The 12,015-nt window shown below is 51.4% G+C and overlaps 1 protein-coding gene across 3 annotated transcripts in view; it reads right to left on the bottom strand.

Moving 5' to 3' along the window:
* Positions 1–12,015, bottom strand: part of CD151 (CD151 molecule (Raph blood group)) — a 73,591-nt gene that overhangs the window by 16,253 nt on the left and 45,323 nt on the right. For all 3 annotated transcript variants that reach the window (XM_039534373.1, XM_039534374.1, XM_039534372.1), the window contains 2 exons: positions 6,166–6,269; positions 4,670–4,861 (listed from right to left, as the gene is read on the bottom strand). In XM_039534373.1, coding sequence (XP_039390307.1) covers positions 4,670–4,861; positions 6,166–6,249 — 276 coding nt within the window. In that variant the 5' untranslated portion in view covers positions 6,250–6,269. The remainder of the gene's footprint in view (positions 1–4,669; positions 4,862–6,165; positions 6,270–12,015) is intronic.

Here is a 12,015-nt window from a genome sequence, read left to right on the forward strand (position 1 = left end):
GCTGTCAGGCTGCTGCATTAGGGGAAAGAAAACAACCAATTAACTGGAAAGTTTCTCTTTCCTTCATACGGGGTATTTTCTGCACTGATGTCAAAGGCATTCCAGTGCAGCTGGTATGTATCACAAGGCCTCAGCTCACCATATTATCTTAAAGAGCCCTCCCACTTTTTAGCAAACAGGTTTTATCAAAGCCTATATAGAGTTAAGGTTACTACAGCTACCACCTGTGCACTCAGCTAGCCGGCGCTAAAACATCTTGTTGTTATTGTTAGCCCTGCCTGGTTGTTTCATTTACCTGTTACATCTTATCTATTTAGACTATGTTCTCTGGGGCAGGAACTGTCTCTTACTCTACGTACAGCACCTTGTACAATGAGGCACCAGCCTAGCTGTAGCCTCTGGACACAGCTGTAATCTAAATAATAGCAGCAAAATGCTTTCCACCAATTCTCTTTTCCAATGAATGTAAATATTCTAGAGAGGCATATATATGTGGGAAAAACAAGGGCTATATATCTTTTATATTCAGCTCTTCTATCCTACAGAAGAGCGGCCATATTGGGTCAGACCAGAGGTCCATCTAGCCCAGTATCCTGTCTTCTGACAGTGGCCAATGCCAGGTGCCCCAGAGGGAATGAACAGAACAGGTAATCATCAAGTGATCCATCCCCTGTCACCCATTCCCAGCTTCTGGCAAACAGAAGCTAGCGACACTGTCCCTGCCCATCCTGGCTAATAGCCATTGATGGACCTATCCTCCATGAATTTATCTAGTTTTTTTGAACCCTGTTATAGTCTTGGCCTTCACAACATCCTCTGGCAAAGAGTTCCACAGATTGACTGTGCATTGTGTGAAGAAATATTTCTGTTTGTTTTAAACCTGCTACCTCTTAATTTCATTTGGTGACCCCTGATGGGCTCCTGCTTTTATCATGTGCACTATGTTTGTCTCCACATGATTGTTAAGACTCATGATCACCCTACCTGCTTGTAATGAGCTGTGTACACCAATAGTGACATATACATTATGTTCCTGATTCTCAGTTACGTTTCTCCCTGCTTTATGCTATCCCAGCAGTGTAAAACATAATGAAAGTTGGCTCAACGGCCATTTCCTTGGTAAAGGGGGAATCCTAGGTGGCAACCCTACACCTTTGCAGTCTATACGATAGGGACATCTCAGGGTGTGCAACCTGAACATCTCTGTGCCCTGATTGACTGTTAGAATGGCTACAGAATCTGAGCTCCAGTTAGAGCAGGCCTCGGGATTGCTCTAGCCTATGCTAGGGACCAGATGATTCCTTGGCCTGCTGCACCATTGGGGGGTGGAGGGGGAGGGAGAAGAGGACCTGAAACTCAGAGTCAGGGTGAACTATAACAAGCCAGATTTTGTGACGTCACAGCTCATCACTGTGGGCCTGATCCTGCAGCTCTTGCTCACGGGAGTGTCTCTCACTGATGTCAACAGGCTGCAGGCCTGGAACCCACGGAAGGAACTGTGGCGTCACAAGTGCTTGGATCACTGTGGCATCCCTGAGTGAATCTGGCTGGCTGCGAAAGAGAAAAATGCTCTAGACACAAATATCCTGGTAATCAGCAATGAGAAACAAAACACAGAGGAAAGCCTTGAACTGGGAGTGAAAACTCACCAGTGGCTATAAAAGCAGCTAGAATATAGCTTCCGGGATCAATCCCCCCACCCACATGCACATATATCCCCAGCCCCCATCTGAAATTATTCTTGCAACTTGCTTTAAAGAGCCACTGGATTCGGAAAATTACAGGACACTCCCCATCGCAGCGTTCCTCGCTATATACATGGCCCTTTGGTACAGACAGAAATTGGGACAGACTGGCACAGACGCCTTTGTCTTTGTTGTGAAGATGTTGGGATTACTGGCTGAGCTCAGAGCTGGCAGGAACCTCCAGCCAGACCAACCCAGCCCTGCCCAGCACAAAATATTTCTTTTGTGGTTTACTTAGTATCAACTAAGCCAGCGGAGAGGAGAGACAATAGATCTGTCACAGGCAGCCACTCAGAGCGGGAAAGAAAAGACAGAGAACAACCTTTTGTTTCCATGAGACAATTATTAGTTTTCTGTGTCAGAATAACAAAGAAAACCCACCAGATTTTCATCTGTAACTTTGGGGCGGGGAAGGACACACACACACACAAAGGGAAATGAATAGAGCTCTTTAGAACAGTGAATAATTGTGCTAGGGCCAAAACGAACTGCTAAGGGCCAGGGGCCAAATACCACCCCTCAAGAACCAAATGAATGAGCCACTAACAAGAGACCCTGAGAGCTCGTCATAGGCCTTTTAGGGGCATTTTCCACCATCTTGTATTTTCAGTTCACACCCCCACCCCACAAAGTGGGATCACAGAGGGTACGTCTGGTCGGTATTGTTCATCGTGGCTCCTTTCCCTATCCCCACCCCAGTCTCCACTCCACTCGGACAAAGGGGATGGGACATTCAGGCCAGCAGCAGTTTGCAAAACTGAAGGAACGGTTAAGGCCCGAGTGGAAGTGTCCCCTTTTGTTACTATGAAATGACAATTAATGGCCCTTTGCTTTCAGTCACTACACTCACCACTGCAGATGGGCTGCTTGATGAACCACTGCCACCCTCTGGACCGTAAAGGAGATTTGAGAGAGAGCGGGTGAGAATTAGGGCACGTCTACTTAAAACACTGCATTGGCCCAGCTGGGCTGCTGTAGTGCTTTACTGAAGACGCTCTACGCTGGGAGTGGACAAACTTTTTGGCCTAAGGGCCACATCCGTGTTGCGAAACTGTATGGAGGGCCAGGTAGGGAAGGCTGTGCCCCACAAACAGTCTGGCCACCACCCCTTATCCGCCTCCTCCCACTTCCTGCCCCCTGACTGCCCCCCTCAGAACCCCTGCCCCATCCAACCCTTCCCCTGCTCCTTGTCCCCTGATCGCCCCTCCCGGAACCCCCTGCCCCTAACGGCCCCCCCGGGACCCCACCCCCTATCCAACTCCCCCTGCTCCCTGACTGCCCCGACCCTATCCACACCCCCGCCCCAAACTGCCCCCCGGGACCCCACCCCCTATCCAACTCCCCCTGCTCCCTGTTCCCTGACTGCCCCGACCCTATCCACACCCCGCCCCAAACTGCCCCCTGGGACCACACCCCTATCCAACTCCCCTGCTCCTGACTGCCCCGACCCTATCCACACCCCGCCCCAAACTGCCCCCTGGGACCACACCCCTATCCAACTCCCCTGCTCCCTGTTCCCTGACTGCCCCGACCCCTATCCACACCCCCACCCCACACTGCCCCCTGGGACCACACCCCCTATCCAACTCCCCCTGCTCCCTGACTGCCCCAACCCCTATCCTAGTGTGACTGGATGTCCTGATTTTATAGGGACAGTCCTGATTTTGGGGGCTTTTTCTTATATAGGCACCTATTACCCCCCCATCCCCATCCCGATTTTTCACACTTGCCCTCTGGTCACTCTACCCTATCCACACCCCTGCCCCCCGACAGCCCCTCCCCGGATTCCCACACCTATCCAACCCCATTCCCATCCCCTGACCGCCCCCTGCCAAGAACCACCGCCCCATCCAACCGCCCCCTGCTCCCTGACTGCCCCCTGGGACCTCCTGCCCCTTATCCTACCCCCCGACCCTGGCCCCGGCCCCCTTATCATGCTGCTCAGAGCAGCAGGAGCTCGCAGCCACGCCGCCCAGCAGGAGCGGCGGGGTGGCGCAGTGTGCTGTAGCTGCGGGGGAGGGAGGACAGCAGGGGAGGAACCAGGGGCTAGCCTCCCCGCCCAGGAGCTATGGGGCCAGGCAGGACAGCCCTGCGGGCCGGCTGTAGTTTGCCCACCTCTGCTCTACACCAATGGGAGAGAGCTCTCCCGTCTAATCCACCTCCCATTAGAGGCAGTAGCTATGTCGACAGGAGAAGCTCTCCTGGCAACGTAGCACTGTCTACATGGAGGGTTTGGTCAGTATAACTACGTCACTGGGGTGTGGATTTTTCACACCCTTGAGCAACGTTGTCACACAAATATAGGTCTGCAGTGTAGCCCAGACCTGAGATTTATTATGGCTGGTCAAAAATGTCAAGTGATTTTTTTGTTTGTCTGACCAAAAATAAATAAATAAATAAATAAAGTGTAAGAGTGTGTGAGTGTGTGTGTGAGTGTGAGTGTGTGTGAAAGAGAGAGAGAGAGAGAGAGAAAATTTTTGTACTGTTTGAAATTTTGCAATGCTCAACAAACCAATCAAAACAACTGTTTTGCTTTGAATCAAGTGGAATCATAACTACTTATTTTTTGGTTTTAAATGTCCCACTCTGCCTTCTCCTCCAAACTTATTCTCATTTTTTTTCCTACCAGCCTGAACATTTCCTTTGCTTGGTAATGTTTTGACATGCTCAGATGAAAAGTACTGTATATTTATTATTTAGCACCTTCTGAAACACACAGAAACCAATACATTCTCTGGGTGGGACAGAAAGAAAGGAAAGTCTCCTTTGTAACAGAGACCATCCATCCCAAACAGGGGGAGTGGGCCAGTCAGGGAGTCACCGGTACATGTCTCCAGGTCCAGAGGAACAGAGATGCAGCTCTCTCCCCATACGTACAAGACGTTTGGTGCCCAGCGCGGTCCTAAGGCAAACAGGAAACCTACCACTCTCAGCAGATTCCGCCGCTCTTTGAAAGTGGCGCAGCACCCGAGGATGCCAGTAATCATGACAACGATCCCCGCCACCACCAGGATGTATGCAGTCGCCATGTATGTGTTGGAGGACAGGAGACTGATATAGTCGCTCTTCTCGGCCAGAGTCCAGATACCCACCGCCATCACCGCCCCACCTGCCAGCTTAATAAAGAGAGAAGCAAGCAAGTCAGATGCATCTGAGGTGGGCACTTCCTCCTTTTCAGGAGTGGCATCCCCTGCTCGGCCACAGGGATCAGTTTTCAGCTCGCTGACAGAGGGCCTGATCCAAAACCTATTCAAGGGAAAGACTCCCACTGATTTCAGTGGGCTCTGATCAGGCTTTAAATGAAGCCTATTCTTCCTCTCTCCCCAGTCTCTCAAGGGCCCTGGGAGGTTCCAGGGAGTCAAGGCACAGTATTCCAGCTGGAAGGGGATGACAGCTGGCTGGGGGTTTGCCCATGCCAGGCGGGGAACTTTGTAACTGGAGTTCTAAGTTTCCAATCTTAATCAGGCTCTTTGGCTCTCATGATTGCTTGAGTTCTGCCTAGATGCCAGGGAATGGAGAAGAGGAGAGGGAGGGGATGCTTTGCTTTACACCCTTGCTGGCTGATCCAGGAGTGATACTGACTGCTTCGAAACAACAGCTGTGTCTACCTGCCTCCGGGACAGAACCACTGGGGGGCAAGGCTATAAAAGGTGGGAACCCTGGTTAGCTAAACTCCAGTGAGAATGAACATTAGCACAGGAATACCTTCGCATTCGGGGCACATTGGATGAGCTAACTTCTCTCCTTCAGGCTCCCCTTCCTCTTTATGGGCCTTGTGTTCCCTAGAGGTTTTTACCTGGTTGCCAATTCACTGAGGCAGTTCATAATTCATTCCTCTGTAAAGGCTAGTCTGGACCCTCCCCAATCATTTCTTCTAGCCCACGGATGTCTGTGGCTGACAATAGGCCGGTCCCTTGGCCAGCAATTAACTTGAGGTAAAAAACTCTGGTGTAGACATAACCGCAGCGATTACCCCCATAATCCCAGCCTAGCCATCTTCATTCCACTGCCAGCCTGTGCTATGCCACGGGGCAGAACGAGAGAGGAACTGAAGGATGTCCTTTGTCTATGGGCTGCCCTGGAGTATCTGATGCCTTAAGAATTGTGCCCTGGGTCACCCTCCTCTGAAGTGGGCAAAACAGCACCTTTCCAGGCTGCCCACTGCTGTCGATACGTGATCATTTCAGGGCCTTCTCCTGGTCAGTCAGGTTATAGTCCTTCCGCCCAGTGTTGGAAGCTTGGGTCTAGTTAGATACCTGGGGTGAAATCCGGGACTCACTGAAGTTAAGGAGCATTTTTGCCATTGTCTTCAGCGGGGCCAGGATTTCACCCATGCTATCCATCCCACCCCCCTGGCCACTGAAACAACAGGAGGGATGCGGTGAGGCACACAAATGCGGTGGGGGAGCTGGCACATTACCCAGAAGAAGAAGTTAAAGATGAAGAGCAGGTATTTGAGGCAGATAGTGCCGCACGTCTCCTTCTTCTCCGTGTACTCACGCATCTTCCCGGCTCAGCAGGTCTCTGAAACGTGATACAAGAAGAAAAGCCTGTTAGTTTTCCCGTCTCCCCCAAGGAGGCATCACTGCTCTCCTCTTGCAAGCAGCAACCGCTCCTCAAAGCCTGTGCTGAGGTGCCCAACCGAGGAACCCCAGCATGGTGACCGATAAGACTCCAGAAAGAGCTGTAAAATGAAAACTCCTGCATCCTGATTGCATTCGATCCCTCCTGACAGAATCGGAGAGAGGCTGTGTAATCCTCTCATCTTATTGTGTTATCCCCCATCCACTCCTCTTTACGCTTGGTAGGCACATTTCTTATGGCTCATCTGCAATTGGACCGCACGGTCTTTGGGGTAGGGACCAGGCAACCCACGTTTGACAGCGCCTAGCACAATGGGACTCCAATCCTGACTGGGGCACTGTATTGCCTACTGTAATAGCAACCCCAAACATCACTAAGGAAACATCTCAGGAAGAAAATGGACACATGCTCCTCCCCACTTTTCATTTTTTTCCCTATTTGAACAAAGGAAATGCAAGTCCCATGCCTGTTCAAAACCACACCCTCTAGCCAGATGGAACAGGAATCACTCCATAAGAATGTCAGGGAACGGAGAGGAGTTTCGTGGACATGAAGGAGTAAGCGCTATACAAGTGTGATTCACCCTCAGGATAAGAATCCTCTCATCCTAGACAGTGGCCAGATGACTCAGTCCCTTCCTGGGAATTCTTCCTTACATTTAACAACCATCTCCAGCAGGAACTATTGTACCAACCACTTCCCGTTGCCTGAGCCTAAATCCTTTATGTCAACACTTCTCTTAGGGATCACCAGACTGGATCAGACCCCTGGCCGATACAGTCCAGTATCCTTTCTCCCACAGTAGGCAGCACCAGCTGCTTCAGAGGAAGGAGCAAGAAATCCTGTAGTTCGCAATTATGGGATATCTGCCCCCTAGAAAAGTTCCCTCCTAACCGCTGTAATTTAATACAGGTTGCCGTAAACCTTTAAGCAGGAAAATGTATAACCCTTCTGAACTCCTGCCTATTATAACTCTGGACTTGTTAAGCAAACAAATATCGAATCCTTTTTTGGAATCCTGCGAAGCATTTGGCCCAAGAGATATCCTGTTGCAATGGGTTCCAATGGCTAACTGTTAAGGCTGTGAGCCTGTCATGGAGGTCACCGATTCTGTGACTTTCCCAAACCTCTGACACTTCTGCAGTGGCCGGTGCAGCTGGCCAGGGGCCGCCTGAGCAGCTCGGGGCAGTCTTGCCCCTCCTCCCCAACAACAGCAAGAGTTTGGGTGTGGGAGAGGGCTCAGGGATGGGGCAGGGGCACAGGAGGGGGTGAGGGCTCCGGGTGGTGCTTACCTCGGGGGGGCTGCCGGAAGTGGCGATATGTCCCTGGACTCCTAAGTGGAGGGACCGAGGGCTCTGAGCACTGCTTCCACCCACAACCACAGCCAATGGGAGCTGCAGAGCCGGCGCTCAGGGCAGGGGTAGTGCATGGAACCCCCTGACTGCCCCTGTGCCTAGGAGACGAGGGACATGTCCCTGCTTCCGGAGAGCTGCGCAGAGCCAGGTAGGGAGCCTGTGAGCCCTGCCAACCGCCACCCCCCAGCACCAGCAGGGGTCACGGGTTGCCCTGCCCGCATGAGTGCCCATGGTGCTTCTGGGCTGCCTCCTCGCCCCCGAGAGGGCACAAGATTTAGTCAGGGGTATAGTACAAGTCATGGACAGGCCATGGGCCATGAATTTTATTTATTTTTTAAACTGCCTGTGTCCTGTCCATGAGTTTTACTAAAAATACCCATGACTAAAACATAGCCTTATTAATTGTATGTTATCCCTTTCCATCTCTGGGCCAGCCTACTTCTCCTATAGATGATGAAGGCCCTAAGCCCTTTCCAAGAGCCAGCTCTGGCTCCCAAGGTCAATTTTAACAAGTACTAGGAGGGACAAGCACATGCAAATTGGTTTCATATGCTCTGCTGGTCATTGCACCCCCGCCCCGAGCAACACAGTTAGCACTGTCTACACCAAGGGTTAGGTCAATATGTGTTGACAGGAGGGTTTCTCCTGCCTCTCATGGCGGTGGATTGACTATGCTAATGGAAGAAGCTCTCCGATCAGCACAGTTGTGTGTTCACTAAAGCGCTACAGCTCTCGTGCTGTACATGTAGACGAGTCCTTAGGAAAGGCAGGCCAGCCCACTGCAGGGAGAAATTTCCCTTTGTTTTTCTCTGGTCAGCAAACATCCAGGATAGGCCAATGCTTTAGGAGCCAGCAAATCAGACCCATAGGAATGCAGCAATGGGAATGCGCCCATCCCCAAAGCTGATCTGCACCTGCCTGTCCTGATTTCACAAGAAAACATTTTCCCCTAGAAGAGGATCTAACACCATAGTTGGCAAGAGAAAGTCACTTCATATGGAAGGGGAGTGGCTCTGAGTTTAAGGTATTTATCAGGGAGAATAACCACCAGGTTCTTTTCTCCTGGCCTCTGGCCATCTCCACTGTCTACACTGGCAAGTTTCTGCACAGTAAAGCAGCTTTCTGCACTGTAACTCCCAAGGTGTACACACTGCCAAGCCATTTAGTGCGCAGAAACGACAGTTGTAGTGCTGTAAAAAAACCACCCCGACGAAAGGCGTAGAGCTGTCTGCACCGGGGCTACAGCGCTGCAGTGCCAGTGTAGACACCCTGGTCAATTATAGCACTGCGACTGGCCCCCGGGAGGTGTCCCACAATGCCTGATCTCACCTCTCTGGTCATCGGTTTGAACTCTACTGCCTTCCTCTCAGGTGACCAACCATCATCCCCACCCTGTAAATTCCTTTGGAATTTTGAAAGTCCCCTTCCTGTTTGCTTGGTGACGCGTGCAGTGGTCTCAGTGCATCTTTCCAGGTGGCCATGCCTGCTCCATGCACCAGGCGATTCCCCGCTTGGAGCAATGCCGAGCTGCTAGACCTCATGAGCATTTGGGGACAGGAGGCTGTGGAGTCCCAGCTGTGCTCCAGCCATAAGAATTGATACCTACGGACAGATTTCACGATACATGACAGAAAGGGGCCATGACCGGGACACACTGCAGTGCAGGGTCAAAATGAAGGAGCTGCAGAACGCCTAACACAAGGTGCGGGAGGCAAACTGCCACTCCGGTGCTGTGCTCACGAACTGCCAGTTCTACAAAGAGCTGGAGGCGATACTCGGTGGCGACCCCACCTCCACTGTGAAGACCACTGTGGATACTTCGGTGGCTCACGTGCCAGTTGAAAGTGGACCAAGCCAGGAGGAGGAGGAAATCTTGGACGAGGATGTGGGCAGGGAGAGGGGACCCAGAGGCAGAGGATGACTCAGAGGTCAGAGATGCATGCAGCCACGAGCTCTTCTCTACCCCAGAGGCTAGCCAGTCACAGCTGTCAGATGTTGGCGAAGCGCAAACAGGAGAGGAGGCCCCTGGTAAGTGGATTTGATTTTGGGAATTGCTGAAGCGATTTGTTGGGAGAAGGAAGGTTGCAGAAAGCAGGCTTGTCTCCCATCACACGCCTAGTCTGAGCAGCAGAACAGGCTGTTGATTGACTCCCTCCCTGCACAGGAATCTGCCTCCGAGATCTCCAGGAAACTCTCAGAGATACTGGGCAATCCACTGCCGCAGGTTCTCCAGCAGAGCTGCTTTGTTTCTTGCCCCATTAACGGTAACTTTCCCGCACCACTGTGCCATCACAAGGGGGTGGGAACAATTGCTGCACACCGGCAAACCACATAAGGGCCAGGGTAGATGCCACAATCTTGGAGAAGACCCTCCCTTGATTCCCTGCTCACCCTCAGCAGCGAGATATCTTCCATAATGATCACATCCTGTGGAACATGTAGGGACACGAATGATTATCAGGCCTCCCCCATACAGGGCTGGTTCTCCCCAAGAGCCACGTGCCCAGTGTACAGCAGAGTCCAGGAAGATTTCCCCTGCCCCTGCAGCTACTCACCATTTTGGGGGGCTTGTGGCTCATGTGTGCTTGCCTGGGGTCAGCCAGTTAGTGACAGGTGTGTGAGAACTGACTGTGTTTTAAATCCCTGAATCAGTGTTCTCAGTGTTGTGAACAATACTGCTTCTGTAAAATGTTGTGTTTAAACTTCACAGAGATGACCTTGGGAGCCCAGCCTCCCTCTTTGTTATTGGCGGCCGAACGGCTGTGAAGAATTAGAAAGTGGCAAGAACTAAGGAGGACTTTCTGCATGATGTTATGATGCACTCCGCCACCAAGAAACAGGAATTGAAGGAGCGGTGGGACAGTGAGAAAAGTGACCAAAAGGAGAATGCGGCATGCCAGAATGAAGCCACGGAGGGGCTCTTAAAGGTTATGGAGCGTCAAGCAGACACGCTCCAGGTGCTACTAGCACTGCAAACCAAGCAGCTCCACGCCCTCCCTCTCCTGCAGCCGCTAGAGCAAATCTCTTTCCCATGCACCTCCCCAGATACCGCTAACACACTCTTATCAACCTTCTGGCTCCAGTCTATACCCGCAGCATTCCACTCCTCCCCCGTCACAGGACAACACTGCGGACTCCCACTATCCACTGCACTCAACACCCATCCCTCTGCAGTTTGGCCCTGCTGAAGCACAGTACCTGCTGCATTGTACTCCAAAGGAGAAGGCTGGATATGACCCCTGGACACACACACACATCTTTAGCCATCCCGGGGCCCCACCTCCACTTGGGACCTTCCCTTCTCCCATGCCCCTCACTGCTGATTTTTTTTTGGTTTGACTCTCTCCTCCGGTTGTTTTTTAATAAAAGAATTGTGTTGGTTTGAAAACAGTCTTTTTGCTTTCAATTAATAGAATAAAGAGCCCTGCAAAGCAACATACAATTATGTTAAACCCCCTTATTGCATCATGTGCTCCAATCACCTCCTAGCATTACAAGCACTGCAAGCCCGAGCATAGCAACAAATATTAGTGGCTTTCAGCTTCAAATTGCTGCCTTAAGGCATCCCTGATCCTTATGGCCCCGCGCTGTGCCCCTCTAATAGCCCTGGTCTCTGGCTGTTCAAACTCAGCCTCCAGGCGCTGAGCCTCTGTGGTCCAGCCCTGAGTGAAAGTTTCACCCTTCCCTTCACAATTATGGAGCGTACAGCACATGGCTATTAAGCATAGGAATACTGTCATCGGCCAGGTCCAGATTCCCATACAGGCATTGCCAGCGGGCTTTTAAACGGCCAAAAGCACACTCCACAGTCATTCTGCACTTGCTCAGCCTGTTGTTGAACCGCTCCTTGCCGCTGTCAAGTTGCTCCCCGTATGGCTTCATAAGTCACAGCATTAAGGGGTAGGTGGGGTCTCCCAGGATCACAATGGGCATTTCGACTTCCCCTATGGTGATCTTCTGGTCCGTGAAGAAAGTCCCTGCTTGCAGCTTCCTGAACAGGCCAGTGTTCTGAAAGATCATGCACCTTTCCAGACCAGGCTGCATTAATGTCTGTGAAATGCCCACGGTGATCCACAAGCACCTGGAGAACCATGGAGAAATACCCATTCCGATTAATGTACTTGGTGGCCTGGTGCCAAAATTGGAATATGCCTGCCATCTATTGCCCCTCCACAGTTAGGGAAGCCCATTTGTGCAAAACCATCTACAATGTCACGCACGGTGCCCAGAGTCACGGTCTTTCAGAGCAGGATGCGATTAAAGGCCTTGCAGACTTCTGTCAACATGAGTCCAACGATAGACTTTTCCACTCTGAACTGATTAGCGACCGA

This window comes from Mauremys reevesii, linkage group 4, assembly GCF_016161935.1.
Source record: "Mauremys reevesii isolate NIE-2019 linkage group 4, ASM1616193v1, whole genome shotgun sequence".
NCBI classification, from domain to species: Eukaryota; Metazoa; Chordata; order Testudines; family Geoemydidae; genus Mauremys; species Mauremys reevesii.